This window comes from Corvus brachyrhynchos, unplaced genomic scaffold, assembly GCF_000691975.1.
Source record: "Corvus brachyrhynchos isolate BGI_N302 unplaced genomic scaffold, ASM69197v1 scaffold169, whole genome shotgun sequence".
In the NCBI taxonomy this organism is placed as follows: Eukaryota; Metazoa; Chordata; class Aves; order Passeriformes; family Corvidae; genus Corvus; species Corvus brachyrhynchos.
This window is the reverse complement of record NW_008240030.1, coordinates 846,612-866,500: the sequence shown is the minus strand read 5'-3', so window position 1 is coordinate 866,500 and position 19,889 is coordinate 846,612. Positions and strand designations below refer to the sequence as shown.

At 37.4% G+C, this 19,889-nt stretch overlaps 1 protein-coding gene across 2 annotated transcripts in view; it reads right to left on the bottom strand.

Annotated features, from left to right (window-relative positions):
- NELL1 (neural EGFL like 1) overlaps positions 1–19,889 on the bottom strand; it is a 294,743-nt gene that overhangs the window by 106,175 nt on the left and 168,679 nt on the right. For both annotated transcript variants that reach the window (XM_017743660.1, XM_017743662.1), the window contains exon 13: positions 6,769–6,891. In XM_017743660.1, the coding sequence (XP_017599149.1) occupies positions 6,769–6,891 (123 nt within the window). The remainder of the gene's footprint in view (positions 1–6,768; positions 6,892–19,889) is intronic.

Here is a 19,889-nt window from a genome sequence, read left to right as displayed (position 1 = left end):
TTTTAAATCATTACAGTACAAAACCAAACCAAGAACAGCACTAGAACTGAAGGAGTTTAAAAAGTACGTGGCAAATTCACAAGGGAGTTTATATAACTCAAAATCCAAACACAAACATAGAGATTACAATGACTGTACCACATTTGATAAATATCTAATAATGAACAAAAATACAAAGATTCTTATATTAAGATTTCAAATTTTCATTTTTATTAGTACAGTGGATTTGGGACTACAGAAAATTTAGTGGCTTCTACAATACTGTTTTCAGTCTGTGTCCAGCCATGCTAGTTTTAGAATGAAAAAAAAAAATTAAGAATTCTAACTGCATTGCTGTACAAATCTATACTGGTTTAAAATTATTAAATCAATTATATCTAGACTGCCTCACCCAAAAAGTGCGACTATCCCAGTGTCTTACACTTGGCATGGCATTTTCCACATGTGCCATGTGACACCAAAATGCACATGAATGCACTTGCCTGCTTTTGCAGTGATTTATTCATTATATATTAGCTGTGAAAAAATATACAAAGCTCAAGACTGTGAAGAATGAAGATGAAAAGTCTCAGCATGAAAGAATAAGTGAGCAAAACTCACTCATTCTTTCATGAGACTGGTGAATAGTACACCAAAACAGCAATTAAAGCCATGATAAGGCATATCAACCGTTCAAAGCCTTATAGCCACAAGAAATTCCAAGGCTATGGGAAAGTCATGTTTGTTTCTTTCCATCTTTGCCTACATATATTCATAACTCACTCCAATGCTTCCTAAAGGCTTTCAACTCCACTTCCAAAAGACACATATGCATGCAAAAAACATAAACCTAAGTGGCAGTTAGTTACCTTAGAGTGATCTGATATACTTTAATATCAAGATACCAGCATTTCTGACTGTCTCCCATTGCTGACATTTAAAGTTAATCTACCTTAGCTTTGCTGATGTCAATGTAAAAGGGACACAAAAAGCAGACTACTCAGTACAGAAATAACCAAAGAGAATTACTTTTTTTCTTCTTTAGCTCTTACTAAAAATACTCTTGAGTATTTTTTGTATCAGGAGAAATTCTGTAACACATAAAAATTTCTTTCTCTTTAATCATCTGTTTACTACACCACCACTACACTGCCTACACACTGGAAGATATACAACTTCTTTCAGGGACACATCTTTCAGATTATTAAATATATTTCCGACTAAGAAATATAAAAATGCCTGCTTTGAAACAAAGAAAACAGAAGTGCAAGACAGCTCTCAGAATGTCACTGGATAAAGCAACATGTCCATCCAATTATAATTTGGGATTAAAACAGTGTAAAAGAGGCCAACTTACTGACTGACATCAAACAGAAGCAATTGTGAAGCCTGAGATGTACTCTTGTTGTCAGGAAACATTCTAGGTGTATTATGAATACAGACTCCCTATGATTATCCCCACTACCATACAAAAAATAAGAGTATCTGCTCCAAATCAAGTTGCTTTTTGTATAAGGGTCCAAATAATTTACTCCTGAAGTGACCAGTAAGTCCACCAGTAACAAGCCCACTCCTAAACACACATCCCGAAACAAAAAATACATAAGTGCAACTAAGAAAACAAACTTCCAGATTACACCAGAATTACTGGTGTAAGAGTCACTTAGAAATAACAGCTCTAGTCTTTAAGACTCCACTATATACTGAGTTGTAATCCCTTAAGAGTCTCCTGTGTAATGCTGCAGAAAAATATAACACAGGAAAAATAATCATGGTCTCTACTCTGGCAGAAATAAGCCATCATACAGCCTAAATATTAATTAGAATAAACACTGTTTTGACTTTTATTTCACAATACCTGATGTTTTTCTGCCCAGGCATCAGTCATATTGCACACATTTGCTTTACGGTGTATGATTGTAACTAAATCCACCTCATTTAATCATTCCAATAAATCTACACCTCAGTAGAAACCACTAAATGAGATATTAACAGCACACTAAATATACCTGTTAGACAGATTATACATGTAAAATGTGGAAGTACAGTGAACAGTATTTGCACTTAATTGCTAGACTTCTGTTCATTCTCCATGACAAAGCTACATGAGAAAGATTAGCAAACACACCTCGTCCATGTTTCTGAAGAATTGCTCTTGTTTAGCATCTGAATATGTTCAAGGCCACTTCTATCTTTCTGATAGCATATAAGGATGTCTGTGGGCAGAATTTATGCTTTAAAACAAACATTTGGAACAAAATACCAAGAGTTAGGACAAGGCTTGTACACTACATCTAAATTTCCTTGTACAAAAGAAAACAACTAACTGCAACAAAACCTGGATGGCAACTTGTACATTGTTCCTGGTAAAATATGATGGGTGGGGGCTTACTTAAGGCATTTAATCCCAAATGCTATCACTCATTTTAAGAAAGTTTATGATGTTTCAATCTGCCTTGGTTCTTTCCTTTGGCTTCAGTCTGTGGTACAGGGCACAAGCTCTATAATAAACTCTGCTAAGCTGTAGGACTGTACATCCCACAGCAAGTGTTCTCTGCCTTCCCTCTCACTGAGGCAGAGGAGACTGTGGGGCACAAAGTCTTTTATGTTTTAAACAAATGGCACGTATTACTTCAGCATGTCACTTCCACAGCATGTGGTGCAAGGCTGCCAAGAAAAATTGGAACTAGAACTTACCAAGACAAAAAGCAGAGAAAGGCATTTTCCCCCGATACATTTTCCAGCCTCCCAGATTCAAGCCCTGTCAAGATTACACACAGAAACACTGGAACAGAACACAGACCAAGAGCCTCTAAGGTCTGAAAATGGTATTTATCTCTGTATCTGCTATCCCTGGTTCTTCAGCTGAAGCTATGACAGTGAGTTTTATTCATGTTATAGACGACAGTGTTTTATGTTCACACACACAGTCCTGTCTATGGTTACTCTTAAACCTGGTTGTCCTAGGAAACTGAAACTGTCCCAGGAAACTGAAACTGCTTTCATCTAACTATTGCCACTAAACACTGACTTCCCACAAGGTCCATCCTGACAGGCACACTTCAAAGTACCATGCTGTACCAAGTAGCCACCACTTGCCCACCACAACTTTTTTTAACTACAGCACTCAGTTGCTAAACCAATTTTTACCACCTTTCCCTTCTACTCGAAGTGCAGCCTTAGCACTGCACGACTACATCCTATCATGAAGTTTCGTGAAATTGCTCCAATTGTCCTTATTCTACCCTCACCTATGATTTCTATAATTAACTTAGAGAATTCAAGTAAAAGGGCATGACATGTCTTCTAGTATCCACCTATAACATTTTCTGTGTCCCAAATCACTCTTACCTCTTTCTATTTTTTCAGAAGTTTACTTCATAGAAAAGAGCAATTTAACAATTCTGTAGGTTCAGAATCTCTCTCTATACAAGTAGTTATACCTCTGTCCTTTGCTTTTGATGCTGTCATTTCTTCCAGAATGGATCTCTCTGGTTTACTTATCATTTTCTGAAGAAATCCTAAGATATAATCTACCTGATTCTGAGTCCATTGTTCTGTCCAGCTTACTGATGGCAATGGCACAGTGTTGTCCTGCCTTACCACTTCAGCTCACCTCAGCTTCATTCTGCTCGCATCTAGTACCCCAATTTAAGTGTCTGCCTGAGATGCTAAAGTTCGCTTCTTCCAGGGAAACTGAGAGTATCCACAGGAAATCTTATTTGTCTCTAGTTTATTGTCTCACTGTCTATATACATATATATATATAAAACCATGTGTTTGTAAAGTTTCTATTGCATTCATCTCCACTTCTCTTTCCATTTTTGTGCTACCTAAACTATGGCAGTATCGCTTTTAATGCTAAAGTGCCTTCAAGTCTTGGTCTGTGCCCTTTCTTCACCACCCTCCTCTGTGACAGTGTCCACATTTTTGACACAATTTGGTCTCTACATAGCCCAGTGTACTACATTTACAATAATGCAATTCTTTATGCACATGAGTTTTTGCTACTCAAGATGTGTGACAGTCTGATTATACGGGGTTTTAAAAAAAAAATTCTATTTCCTCTTCATTATTTGGGTTTTGTTTGGTTTTTTTTCCCCTAAATCCCCAGCAATCATTATATTCATGTCCATATTATTTCTGTTCCTTTTTATTTCTCTGTGCTTTTCACAAAAATTGCAAACAACACAAATTCCTGCCAGAGTAATGGAGTTATATTTGCCAGTAGTCCACAATACAATTTAATTCAACTACATAGGTTTTCTCTTCTAAAACAAAAAAAACCAGTATCCTGGTTTTTTTATAAAGACTATCAATGTGTTATTCACTAAAGCCAAAGAGGATCATTACTGTGATTTTATTTTTTGTAACACTGCTAAAATAGATTGTTGAAATGGACTGTAGAATCATGCACAAAACCAGTCCTTTTATCTCATCGTAAAATCATCATTTTTCTGTTTATGGTTTTGCTGAACAATATTAGTAAGATTTCCTACTGAACCACAGAGATGTATTATTTCAGAAGTAGTTGGAACCACTGTTTTGTGTGTGTACACATCTATAACATGTAAACATTTATAAAGAGCTTGCAGATGTCTCAAGGAGAATAGAAACATTTATCTTATCTTCAGATGGTATTACAGCAAACATATCACCTTGACTTTTATCTATGTTTTTCCAATCTGTATTGCCTGAAGATAAAGTCCTAAAATACTACAAGCCAACAGCAGTTTGTAGTTGTCCTGACATGCTCACACATCTTTCCTTGTGCCAGGCCCAGCATCTGTGCAAGAAAACTGTGTGGCAGGTAACTGATGACCGATCACTGTTAAACTTGGCAAAAAAACAGGCAGAAGTGATGTTTCTGCTATCATGGGCAAAATGGGAACATTTCTTCAATTATCATCCAAACTTGTGAAAACCTCGAGTAACCACAGAACCATAGGCTCAGAAAATCAAACCAGTACTGTGTTAAACAGTTATAAAACACAGTATTGTGGTTTATAATTTACTGAAATGAAGATGATTCTAACAGTAGCTTGTTAGCAGTAATGACTACTCCATGCAGTGCTGGATTATTCTTGTCCTTAATGACTTCAATAATTATTAGACTGCAAACCCCTTTCTATAATCTCCAGATGTCTTTCCAGTTGATGCTTCCCAGTCAGAATGTAAGAACACATTTCCCTATATTTTCATGCATATCTATTCTCAAAAAGGCAACTACAACTACACTTGCATCTACAATTCAAGGTATACTAAAAATATACACAATATGCAACATTTCTATATATAAAAACATATACTCTAGTAGCTCAGGTTTCAACAGAACGTTGAGAGTAAAAACATTATTGCATTTCTCTAGTGCAATTTCATTACTACAACATTACTAGGTTAATAAATATGCAGTAGGAGTTTCACTTTGAGTTTTTGGCACATTAACGGTATGCAAATGAAGAAAACCAGTGTGAAAACATCGATTTTATTAACTAATCCAAACATCCCATTTCCAAAGAAATATAATTAATATAATTAATATAATAATAATAATAAAAAGAAAATACTACAGTCAGGCTGTTCAGTACTCGGACTTCTCTGAAACTCCAGTTGCCTGTGCTGCAATTCATATTTACTGTAATCAAAGACTGAAAATACACTGCAGTGAGTTTCTCCCTGGTATTGCCTGTTGATCTTCAGTATAGACAGGCCAAGGTTTAACTTGCCCAACACTTTCAGTACATTTTTCTATGCTTTCTTCAGTCTTTACAAAGCATTTTAGTTTTAAGTGCAGGGATGCTCTGGCATAGGTGGAAAGTACCCAGAGAAAGTCATCTCAAAACCAATCTGATGTTGGCTAATTCAGCAGCTGACAGGACAATCTTGGTGAAGTTCTTCAGCTTGAAACAGGAATGACATCAAAGCTCATTGTCCTTTAAGGAACAGTTTGGCCAATTTACAACACTCTGAAAAATTAATATCCAGCCTGCTGTGCCCCAAATTGTACAGAATGTTTTATCCAGTACATTCCTCAGTTTCAATTGTTGTCATTGCAAAAAACCCCCTAAAATTTAGTTTTCTATTGCTGTAATCCTGTTTGCAAAGTATGAAAACTCAGACAAGACAAAAAATAGCTGTTTATGAGACAAATATAATTCATAAATGCATGAGTTACAACTCAATAGGACTTCAAGACAGAGCCCTCACTAATCCAACCCTCCTTTGTCCTTACAGGAGATATTTGCTTCTCTTTCTCTACCAAAAAAAAATGGCATGCCATAAATGAATACTTCACAGAAAGCATGGCTAGCTACCATTATTTCTTGTTTACATAACAGAGAAATCTTCAAAATACACATTTAAAGATTTATATGTTAAAAAAAAATCATGATTCTGATGCAAGTAGTCAAATAACAACCACATGATGCTAGCATAAAAGACAATTATCCTAATTTAAAATGCATCTCATTAAAACTTAAAAGCCAAAGGTGACAGTACATACCATCCACAGTTTATAAAACATGAACACCACTCAAAAGCTGAATTATACTAGCTCAAATGACAGTATTCAGTGCAGCAAATGAAAGTTTTCCTTGCATTCAAAAAATAATTCCTTCTTCCTAAGAAGTTATGCACAAATCAATTCCCATCATGTCCATTTGCCAGAAGATGTCTTAAAGCAAATCACTGCAAAATCCAGCCATCATAAGTTACCAGAATGTAGGTGACTGTCAGCAAATATTAATAAAGCCTGACACGTTTATGGTGTCTCTACAATAGCAGACTTACCTCGGCAGATGGTCCCGTTGCCCACGTACCCAGGTTTGCAGGTGCAGCTGTGTCCCCTGATAGTGTTAGTGCAGATTGCATTCTCATCACAGTTATGCTGCCCACTGCCACACTCATCATGCTCTACGTGGGGGGGAGGAAAAAGGAAAAAAAAATTTACAATATGCAGAGAGCTTTTCAGTGAGCTGATGTGGCATTTGAAAACCAAGTGGGATAACCAGGATGCTGCAATGGTTGAGTGCTGGGGGTGTGGCATGGGACTCAGCTATGGGCTTGCTTCAGTTCAGAAACCCATATGTGCATGGCAACAGTAAATTCTTTAGGTTTAAAAACAGAAAAAAAAGAATTGGTGAGGAGGCGAAGTATGTCTGTGACAAAAAGCTATGAAGAAGTTTATCAGGGAAAAATATCTGCTGTGAAGATTAACCTTTACATCACTGTCCATCACCAACAGTAATAATCATAAATACAAGCTAAGTAACACAAGAGGGGCCTTACCAGCCCGCCCTTTAACTACACAGTTCAATTGTCACAACTGCTTGCTCTAACTCATGTTGAACTGACTCTTTCTCTAATAGGACGTAGTAGCACTTCACATTTTTAGAGCACTAACCATACCATCAAGCCCCAAAGAGGCCCCCAGACAAACAGGCCGTATTTTGCTTTCATCCAGCAACTCTTAACTGTTGCCCCTAGCCAAATTTGCCACAGCTCCTGCACTTCACTCTCCTGCTACCTTTTTGTTCTTGTAAAGCATGAGTTAGAGGTGACGAGCGACCTGACCCCAAAGCTTTTCGCTTCTTCCGGCAATTACAAGGAGCTTCCCTCATACAGTAGGATTGCAAAAAGAAAGCCTGAATTTTACACTTTTGCACTGGTGCCTTTAAAATTTTCTTCAGTGGAATCAAAAGGATGCAATGAATTTTCTTAAAATCACACAACAGATAACAGACATAATAAAAAATCAGAATCTGGAACCCTTCTTTGTAGACTTCCTTTATGCAACTGCAATCATCAGGCTGATATCCATATGCTGAGAGGTAAAAGCTATGCTTTCCTGGAATTAGGATTTGCTTAAGCTTTTCACCAGTGCATCAAGGTGTTCAAAGGACTACAGACTAAGTCTAGCCTTCTATAGATCACAGAGAGGCAGTGCCTCTAAAACGCGAGCAAAATAGTCATTTTTGCAGACTAAACTAAGCCCTTTGGAAGAGTCGCTCCACGGAGAACAGCAGCATCACAGGCTTTGACAGGCTACAATTAACCTCTGCAATGCTCTCACTCTGCCACAGTATAGAACAACAGCCAATTTCAAGATAACTCAAGACACATGTAAGATGTGAATGGTGAATTCTAAGGAATCCACTAAACTAAATATTTCTGGAACACTGTTGATAACTATTTGCAGAACATATATCCAACATGTTTTTCCATTTTTCAAATACAGTTGACAGCAAAATTATGTGGATTGCAACTATTTTCTCTTAAATAGCATCAAAGCAATATATCAGCCTCTCACTCTTTGCTTTTAGCAAGAAACTCACACACACTCTCATAGGTGCCTGGCTTCAGCTGATAAACTCAGGCTTGCATTTATACTTGTTAGTTTATGTTGGTCCCTAACTCTGCTTAGTAATTCACTTCAGCTTCTTGCCAATTTTCAGAGGCCTTAAATATTCAGGATGCCAGGGTTCTTGAAGGGCTGCCGGTTCTCTCCTTCGTCTTTAAAGAAACTGTACCACAGGCTGATTCTTTGCTGCTTTGGTCTCAGGGTGCTGGGTCAGACACAGAAAGTATCAAGCTACCCTCCAAGGAAGCATTTTACAGCAGCTGAAGCTGAACTATGCTTTCTTTTAAAAGAGACACCCTCTCCATAATCTCTCCCTTCTCTTCCTACTTTTAATTGTCATTAGCTTTCCTGTGTTAGTATTCAAACTATAATGAGAACGCCTTTGTGATAGGCTCATGTGTGTACACAAGAACGTTCCTACTCAAACAATTGCCAAAATTTGTCTATTACCTTCTCAGCACTTCAAGTATAAATAAAGATTTCCCAGTGGTACCAGACGTGTTTTGCCAAAATACACAAGAGAGGCTAGTCTGCTGTGTTGTTCTAGGACTGTGACAATGTAAATCACTATTTACCATTTCTGCAAATTTACAGATGCTGAAAATATCAAAAGATTTAGCACTGACAGAGCAGCTATCCCACAGTAATACTTTGTTTAACAGAGGTCAGTTTTTTCAAAGCTGATATAATTTAAAGAGTCAGCAACAAATCTGAAATGGGAACTTGCCCTTCATGAGACATCCTGATGCTGCTGACAGAAGGAGGACTAAGGGAACCTCATCTGCATGAGGAATCCCAAGATTTCTTAGCAGCAATATGGCTGCAATGATGGGAACTTTAAATGAAGTTTTCCCTGGTGTAGGGATGTCTATAGCTGATGTTGCTACAGGCCTAATAAGAATGAGAAAGCATTGATTTCCTGCCAAGGTACAAAACTCTTTTCATCCAGATGAAAAATCCTTTAGAATCTGTCAGTAGTAAGTAGTAAGTAGTGGGTTTTCTGTGCCCTCACAGGAGCTCATCCTTTGGAACACTTGTGTGTTCACAATGGGAAGTGAGCATGGAAAGTGGGCTCCTGCTCTGTTTAAACTCAAAGGAGATTGTGATTAATTTGCAAAGAACATTGCTTTCTTACACACATTGCTTTCCAAAAATCCCCATTCAAGCACATCAGACAGAGCTTGCTTTTGCTTTAATGTTACGGCAAATACTGACTAGACAGCAAACAAAGCTGGCATAGAAGGACCCTGCACAGCAGGTGAAAGGAGTCACAAACAGCATCATTCCAAAACACCAAAGAGGGCAGAGCCAAGACAAAAAGCCCAAAGTTGTCTTATTTTGACCATTTCCCTTGTAGCTGGAAATGAGAAGCACAAGAAAGGGACTCTGACAAAGAAAACAAAAGTAACTTTTAGTTTTTTATACACACATACATGTACATGTAAACAAATAAGCTGGCATGCTCAGGAATGAAACTGTCATCATTAAGTCCCACTGAAGTCACCCATCTCTCTGACTTCTATTTGCTATATAATATACACAAAATGAGCTCATGATCAAAGATGGAAAGGACTAGCAGGCTTACTGAGAAGGACAGAATTCCTTGACCCAACTCTCATTCACCTGGATTATTAATGTCTATTTCATGAACAGGTACCATTGCTGATTAATAGCTACAAGAGCAGCACCATTCTTTTCTTACATGCAAGTTAATTTGTTTCGGAAATCTCTGTGAACTGTCTTCCACATTTCTGTTACTCAAAACTTCATGCTTTATGGTAAAGCCACCAAAGATCAGTTAGTTTACTGAGCCTTTCTTTCCCCCTCTACAAAACAAGGACATCACAAAATTCTGCTTTTTCCCTAGCATTTTTCATTCTTCTGAACTCCTCAATTACTGAAGATTTTACAGAAAATTAAAGGATTTCAATCTTCTATTGCAAAAAAACCAGAAGAATCAAATGTCCACTGCTCATTTCCTTTCTACTTTATTTCTTCTTCCTGTAAGCAGAGTTGAGGGGTGGAAGGACGCATCATCTCTGATGCTTCAGCTCTCCTGGCCCTGTTTCCTAGCCACCAAGCTACTGCTAAGGCCAGCAAAATACACATTTAAACTTAATGTTTTATTTCTGGACAAAATCTGCCTAAAATCTCCAAAAGCTTTCATGAACTTTTCCAAAATGTTAGAGGGGATCTTCTGAGAATTTTCTGAGTTCACACCCAGGTCAGGCCACCTTGTGAAGAAATTACTATGAAGTTTATTCTTTCTTCAGCCTTCACCTGAGAATGGCCATCTGCCTCCAAAATCACTTGTAAGGAATTAATCATCCTTTTACAAAAACACATCTCCATCACCTGTGTTGTATGATTCTATACATCGCCTTAGAAGTCCACACTAACAGCATCACACGTCTAATGCTTGTGTGGGTAGTTTTGTCTAATGTGTGTGGGTAGTTTTATACCAGCACATGCACAGTTAAGACGAGTATTATAGTTACCCCTACTTTGTTCAGAAGCAGCCTAATCAAAGTTTATTTTGACAGTGACAGAGTTCATCTCAATACCAAGAGAGGTAACAATCACATAAAAAGCAAAGTTAATTCACCACAAAATAGTTTCAGGTAGATGGTTAGTTGCACATCCTATTATAAGAAGCCCCAACGCATCCTACAGACAGCAGAAACACACCTTGCACCAAAACACAGACTGCTCTGTAAGCATGCTGATACCAGAGCACACACAGCAGCTCCCCAGTGACAGTGGGAAAACATTTCCCATGGAAGACACGAGGACATGGAATGAATAAGAAATTGCTGAAGTAAGCACAATGGCCCAGCTGCCAAGACAGCTGTGACCACTCTGTGTCCCCTGTGCTTGAGGAGATGGACCCCAACCAAGCCAAGAGCTCAGCACACCAACATCTACTATGTAAAAACAACAAATGAGTAACACCTGAGGCCAAAGGAGAGCAGGAACACAAGTGCCAGAGAAGACTTGCTGAGAAAGGCCAAGGGTCTCTAATAGCTGTATTAGCTACACCTTCAGCAGCAGCAGAGCATCCAATCACACCACGTTTCAATTGCGAAACCACTTGTTTAAATTTTAACTAAACTTTTAGCTGTCTTCAAAACACATCTATTTAAGGCTAAGGAAGTTAACCCAGACCAGGCTGTAGCAGCTCCTGCACACCTCAAATGAGTAATAATTCCAACTGCTGATGGCTGATCACTTCAGTGTGAAGTATAAACTGGAATATTCAAACTAGGACAAAAAAAGTCAGCAACCTTCATGTACGCATATTTCTGTCAAATCCTTCTTACTCTCCACTTTTTTAATCTCTGTGAAGGAATCACAACAATACTTTTGTTTTATGGTACTTAAAAAATACCTTCTGCTCTGGGCTAAACTGAACTGGAGAATGCAGGAGGAAAAGCACTAGGGGCAGAAGGAAAGGTGCCAGACAAAGATTAATTGCCTGGCTGAGGTAATACATGCTGCATAAAACCACCCACATGACACTGCAAAACTGTTTGTAAAACCAACCACAAAAAAATAATTCAGACCACATGTAAGGTACAAAAAAGGATTTGTCATGTATTTATAAAAGCAAATGCACACATATCTAAACATATACATAAACAATTACACGTAAATGCAAATTTTCTCCCTTCATATGTACATGAAATGCAGTGCTTGTGAAAGATTCTAGGCAGCTCTGACAGTATCAGAAGTGTCAGTCAAAAAATAACATAGCTCTGTACTCTTGGAGTTCTGGGTACTATAAATACCCATATTCTCACTAAAGAGATCTTTTCAAAAAAATAATTTTCTATTCATTATCTAAGAGGAATATGACCTTTGCTTATATTTTGTTTGTATATTTTTAAAATGCATTTTCCAGAAGTACCATGGAATTTATAGGATGCCTCTACTTTCCCATGTTGAAAGAGACAACACTGTTACACTTAGTAGATTTGTATGGGCTGTAACAGCAAGACCTACACAACTTTAGCTTTCTCTTTTTTTTTTTTTGTCTGTGCATGCTTGGAATAACTCTAGAATTTGTATTGTTTGTGCTTTGTCTAAAATATTCAACTGAAACTTAGAACCCTACGTTGAAAATATATAGCAAAAAATAAATAGTGAAGCTAAGAACCTTTTAATCAAGAGTCTAAAAATCAGGATAGCTCTCTTTTGTGCAGGGCAGCCAGCAACAGATTTCAAGCCTATAATTTCTAAACAGAAACACTTAACACAGGATTTATTTTTAAGCAAGAATGCCGAAATGTTTATCTTCATTTTCTTTAAATAGAGATGCTCTTCAAAAAAAGACAGACACTGGGATGGAATTACAGGAGACATTCCATTGAAGGGTCTTTCACTATAGCTACTTTCACTTCTTATTACAAGAAAAGGCCCCACTTTAAACTTGCTTACAAGATAGAAACAATTCTTTTACTGTAAGGATTCTCTTTCATTACTTCCTCAAAGCCTTCATACTTCAATAATAAAACATTCATCTTTGGAATACACTGTGCAAAGATTCTGACTATCCATTTATTAATATTTTTGTAACACTGAAAAGAAACCTAAGCTGTTCTCTAAACTGTTGAGATAACAGTCAGCTTGTGGGGTGCAGAACCACAAATGCAGCAAACATTTCTACACACCAAGAGACTTAGAGAGACAACTCACAGAACAGCAAGGTCATCAGATGCTACCATTTTTTATTAATACAGATACCATTTGTATAGAATACATGGCCTCATGTAAAATTAATTATCTGGCAACCAGAAAGCAATGGTCTTTGAAAACTCAGAAAGGAGAAAGCCAGCTCTCTAAAAAAAGGTGCAACTCTTTGTTGCACGTTATTAGGATTCAGATGTCTATGTAATAATTAAGACTTTAAAAATGATAGATTAAAAAAATTGAATTTAGGCAGAATTGTGGACTTAGTGGAATCAGGATTTCAGCTGATAAGAAGTTGTGATGAAACAAAAGGGATGGGTTTTAAACAGACTGAATAAAAGGAAGCTTTATTCTGAACACACAGGAAGAATCTCCCACAGAAAACCAGGTCAATTAGAAACAAGATACATACATCAAACAAGATATTACACTGCAGATAGATGGTAAACTGGTGAATGATAATAGCTAATTGTGAATCCAGAAAACTCTGGGTAAAAAAAACAAAATCAAACTGTGTTTTTCTACTCATGACAATCAAACTAACAAAGCTAATTTTATCTATGCCCATTCCAAACTTCAGCATCCAAGTTCACCCTACCCATTTTCCACAAGGAAACAGGAAGAAGGAACAGGGTGCAGAACAGAAAAGCCCCACTGTTTCCTGCTGCAACTTTATCCTTATGAGCACCTTAATATGCAAAATGCTGGCAGAAGTATCCCATTTGCCATTCTTTTAATAAGAAACTAAAATGCCTTTGTAATTTATGACACAACAAACAGCTTCTGGTGTTAAACACGAAATTATTTACACTACATTCTAAAAGAGTAGACACATGCTACTCTTGGGTAATTAGGACGAAATAGTGGGATTTAATTTGAATATAAAATTCCAAATCTGCCTGCAGTTGCCTCATGGAATCAAACAACCTTCTACAACCTGAAGGAGTTCTGCTCTACCACGTCCCCTCTTGCACTGAAGTACTCCATGTGATCCCCTCAGTTTGTGAGATGGGCAGACCAGAAGCACACACAGGACTGAAGATGCCAGAACATCATGAATTTATACAATAGCATAATAATATTTATCATCTTGTTCTCAGTGCCTTTCCCAAAGGATCTCACTATTCTGCTCAGCTTTGACCACAGCTGAGCAGTGAGCTGACATTTTCAGTATGTCTTCTCTGAAAGGTAATAGCTAATTTAGAGCATTTGTATATGTACCTATCTTTGTTCCCCCCCCAAGGTAAAGGTACTTTATACTCTGATCCTCTATTCTGCCTCACTACTTCATAAAAACAACTGCCAGTAGTACCCATTTGAATTTCCATGAGATGAGTTCACTGAGCAGTGAAGAAATTCTAAATTTTTGTAATAAAAAAGTTTATTTTTTACTAAATCAAGATGAGTAATAGGTAGTCTTGCTGACAATAACATTGCATTTGTTTTCTGCAAGAGGAGAAGAAAAAAGAAAAGATCTCTTGCTAGCACACTATAAAATATTTGCACATATACCTTAAATGCCTATATAACATTTGGAAGGAAGTGGGAAGAGAGGCATTTGGTTTTATTGTTTTCTGAACACAATCATAAAAAAGAAAACAAGAAATCAAAGTGAGAAGTCGAAAATCTGAAGAAGTGAAATCTTGAAAAACTGTGATTTAGATTTAGACACGTTTCACCCTGATCAGAAGCTCACCAGGATTAAAGAAAAACAGCATTGAACGAAATAGATCAATGTCTGAAAATTCAAGAATCACTGGAAGTGTAGACGGTTGTTTTATCTTTACACTTAAATATTATTTCCCTAGTCTCTTAAAGGTCATTTAAATTGAGGAGACATGTCAAATTAGTAAATAATATTAAAATTATCAAAACCAGCTAAAAGATTATTAATGTGAAGAGTCACAGTATAAAGCGTAGTCTTTTACATTGAATTTTCATGCCCTATATAATAGTGAAATATTAGTGATATTGACATACACAGAAATTTCAAAACAGATCCTTATCAGAGGCTGATAATAAAATGGCAGTCCACATGACATTCTCAGCTGGATACTCTACTGCAGTTTTGTGGACTTATTTCTGAAAGCCAGGTTATTCATGTCATTAGCAATGTGTATCTTTAATTCTCAAACTCGCCAGCAAACTTTGAGCACAACTGTGGAGACAGGCATTGAACTCAATCAAACAGGATCTACACAAAATACTCATTACAAGAGTTTGAAGATTTGCATATTGCATATTTAGAGATGCAAACAAAAGATTTCATAAGGAAGAAACCATACTTCATTGTCAAAAAAAATCTTGTGTTATCTTTATAATGGCAAAGTCCCATCATTAAAGGAATGAGCTCTTCTCCAAGAACAGTTTTTCACTGTGCAAAGAGCTGGCATATGCAACCACTCAAGAGTCTTCAGGAGCGAGGCTGAATTCCACAAACACCAGATGATTTTTCAGAACTAGAATTTAGTAAGGATCACACATTGACTACCTTACAGACCCTGAGTAATCCCTAAATTAAATGGTAATAGAGTGCATAGGAGCTTCATTTCTGGTCCTACAGCTCAGAATTAATCGCTCAAATTCTTGCACAGAGTGAAGGAAGTATACAACCTATTGCTCCAATATAAACCCATTTTTAAGACAAAGCCTCAGAGGAACAGGAAATTATTCATAAAATCAACAAAAATGTAATACTGTACACAAGGGAAGTGTGTTGAAAAGCAAACAGTTATAACCCTATCTGCAAGAACAAAAACATGGTAAATTTTTTTCTCCTTACCAGATTTATATACTAGAATAACCAGTTTCTGCACTGTCATTTCTAGAGATACGCAGTAACCTAGTCTGCATGTCAGTCTCTTATTCACTTATTGATTTGCTTAAGGACTCCCAAAGAAATTTCAGATTTCATGAAAGACACAGTATGACCTTGAGGTGCAAGGGTCAGTCAGAGCACAGGTCCATTGTGCTGGGATTCTGTTCTGAGCTCTCCCTCATACACAGTACTTCGCCCAAGTCATCATGCCTGAATTATAACGCAGAACAATGGTTTTTAATTGGAACATGCTAAGCAGTATGATCATCTTGATTATTACTATGGGATGTTAAACTTCCAAAACTTGCTTTTTCATAAACTAGTTAAGCATCAAGGCACTGGACTTTTATGAGGCACCTTGATTGCATATATTGATTTGTGTATTTATAAAGCACTAGTTATTCCAAATTTCTCTATGTAGTTATTGCTTTTCTTGACATAGTTACAAAGCAGGTAATTTCATACAGAAAGCAAATAAAGCCTTGAATTACATGTGATGTACCAAGCTGAAAGAAAGCAGCTATGCAGTTCCAACTAGACTGCAGCATGGCATTAATATTGATAGAGACAAGAACAACACACCAGTTCTATGAAGTTCTCTGTTCGTCTAAATCATAGGACATTGACTTAGGAAAATAAAGAAATCACACATGATGACAGTATCTGAAGTAACTGAGACTCCGTCTAGCAATTGCCACTGCCTAATTTACAGTTTTCAGGAGCGATGCTTGTTACCATTAAATTTTAAGATACAGTTTTATTTTGCTTCTCAATATGGTCCAAGCACCTGCACTGGGTCAGGAAAAAAGCCCTCAAGCAATATGTTTCATTTTATTTATATAGAAATATAACAGGACAGGCTGCTTTTTATCCATAAAATTGTGAAAGCTGCATGCTTCTATCAAGTTGATATCAGAATCTCATCTTTCAGGTATTTTCAGTTCAACAATACCTGAAAGCTTTACTCTGCAGAAATCTCAAAATCAGTAACACAATAAGTATGTAATAGACCTTTGGATGCAATTTTTAGCCAACATTTCATTGCAGCTTCATGAACTTATATCGGTGATAAAAGTTCTGTAGAGCTTCAGTTTCCAGCACACCACAATGCTTTAACTACCACATGAAAAAGAAATTCAAAAAGCAATACATACCCCATTTCAAACTAGCACAAAATTCTCTTAGTGCTATTGCAATACAGTAAGGTGGAATTGTTTCTAAACGAACTCGCACATGTGACAGATGTGTCAATCTGCTGATACAACAACATATAAAATCACACTGAGGGTTCTGTAGCAGAGTTCAAGTATAATGAGGACAGGACACTTAGTCATTCTCTGCACCTATCAGAGATGCAAAGAAAAGGCTTTAGGAGTGCTGGAGTGTGTGTAAGAGGTGATATGGAAGTCAAAAAGACTTAGCATACTTCTCCCAGTTTTCAGGTTACAAAGTTAGACATAACTGAGCCAATTAGGTTTCCCTTTATGTTTCATGTACTACTTTTTTAATAAGAAAATGCTGCTTAAAGGCCAAACTCCAGTACATTTTAAGCTTTTAATAGAGCAGAGACGGAATCTTGCTTCTTACTGAAAGCAAACAGGAATTTCAAATCATACAATCATTTTGGCTGGAAAAGACCCCTAAGATCACTAAGTTCAACCATTAACCCAGCACTGCCAAACCCACCACCAAACCATATCCCCAGGTACCCATCTTCTAAATACCTCCAGGAGGGTGACTCAACTACTTGCCTGGGTAAATATCACCATGTTGTAGGAAAATACATGAACCAGGAGGGTGACTCAACTACTTGCCTGGGTAAATGTTGTAGGAAAATGTTGTAGGAAAATACATGAATCTGACAAAAAAACCAAACCCTGATTGTAACTCCCCCAAGAAAGTCAATGAGTGCTGACTGACATTCTCAAAAATGGATGTTGAAAAAATTAATTTTAGATATTTAGGCATCTAAACTACTAAATGGTTTATTCTCTTAGACTGCTGAAAATCTAACTTCCCCCAATGGATTTAACTAGGATAAATGGGTTCTCAGCGCTTTAAAAAAAGTTTAAAAAGAGAAAAAATCAGAACAAGTAACCCTAGTTCTTTATGTCACTCCTGTGTATGAGTCTTCAGTTAACTCCTTTAGCCTCACAAAAATACTACGGAACTTTAACATGGAAGGAAGTGATCAAATTGCTTTACCCCCTAAGATGTGCAGATTCAGCATCGTATATATACTCTCAACTCACAGAATCAATTTTTATTTGAAAGCAGAAATAGAACTAGTGCATCATCATTTCCTAGGGCATCTATATTTTTTCCTGGAGATATTCTACCACAATAGTGATCACAATAGGCCACACTTGTCTTATGAGATCTGACAAGATCACAACCTGAGCTCCTTTGGATGCAACTATACCTTCTTATATCAGCAAAACAGTGCACAGCTTGAAGATCCCGCTGCTACGACAGAAGATGGATCAAACAGAATTTATATACCATACATTGTACAGGCTTAGCTAACTTACCAAAGGATAATCGCAGTACAACAAAAAAAGGGAATTTGAATACAGGCTTTTACAAGAGAACTGATGATGATGTAAGAAAGGAGTATTTTCTCCAAGAAACTTAGAACATAATTTTGGGGATAAAGAGGCAGCAAACTGAAGTACCTAAAAGCATCAAACACCACCAAAAGCACTGTAGAAATACGCTGGAGGTTCAGAGCAGGAGCACCCAGGGGATAAAGTCACATTCACTTCCAGGCTCCCTGCTCTGTGCTACTGACCCAGAGACTGCTACCCAAAATTTCTCTGGTAAGATAGGACAAGGTGAGAAACTGGGGCTAAATGATCAAATCACAAGTCACAAAGGAAGTATTAAACTCCAGGAGGAGGGTTAGAATGTTTCTCCAGAAAATGTGATCTAAGTCACGTAAGAGAGAATATGAGAAATGAGAATCAAGTAAGGATGAATTTGGAACAAACAATTTTCATGTTCACAAGGAATAACCCCCACAAAACACATGTACCTATGCATATCACATGGTAATGCACTGCTTAAAATTTAATTCCAGCATGTATTCCAGGGAAGAAAAGCAGCATTACATAGAGAACTTCAGTTCAGAAAAGGGAGCAATGATTCTATTAGCTAAACTGAGCACAGATCTTCCTGTAGAACATGCTCAAAGGAGAAAGCACAATCTAGGGGTGAAAGCATTGGGCAGAATTCTACATTCCACCCCTCTCTCTCATTAACTGGCTACATGACTTGGTGACTGAGATACGTTTGTAAAAAAATGGTCAGAAAGGTGTTATGTCAGTGAAAAGCTCATCCAATATAATGAAATTGTTTACCAACAGACAAGAATGGGAAAGAGACTGGATTTGGCATATTTGAACCATGTGAAACGAAAGACTGGAGTCTAAGAGAAACCTGACATTTTTTACTATTGGGTGACAGGTAAACATTATGACATGCTGGAGCACCACTGACATTTCAGGGCTACCTTGCATGTACAAGCACTATAAAATAATCAAGAGACAATTTGAAAAGGGTTGTTAATAATCACAAACAAGGAATGGCTGAAACAAATCTGATAAAAGCCCATTAGGAAAGTGATAGATATAAACTTACTGTCACAGGTTAAGCATCAGACAGACAACCACTGTAAAATTATTTGGAGGAAGGTGTCAGGAGGTACCTGCCCAGACATTACCTTCACAGAATTTCAAGAAATGAAAAGATCAAACTAATTAAACACAGCATCACAGAGTATGCTGTGTTGGAAGAGACCCACAAGGATCATCAAAGTCCCACTCCTGGCCCTGCACAGGACCATTTCCAAGAATCACACCATGTGCTTGAGAGTGTTGTCCAAATGCTTCCTGAACTCTGTGAGGCTCGGGGCAGTGACCAACTCCCTGGGGAGCCTGTTCCAGTGCCCAACCACCCTCTCGGGGAAGACCCTTTTTTCAACATCTAACCTAAACCTTCCCTAACAAAACTTCAGGCCGTTCCCTCGGGTCCTATCATTTGTCA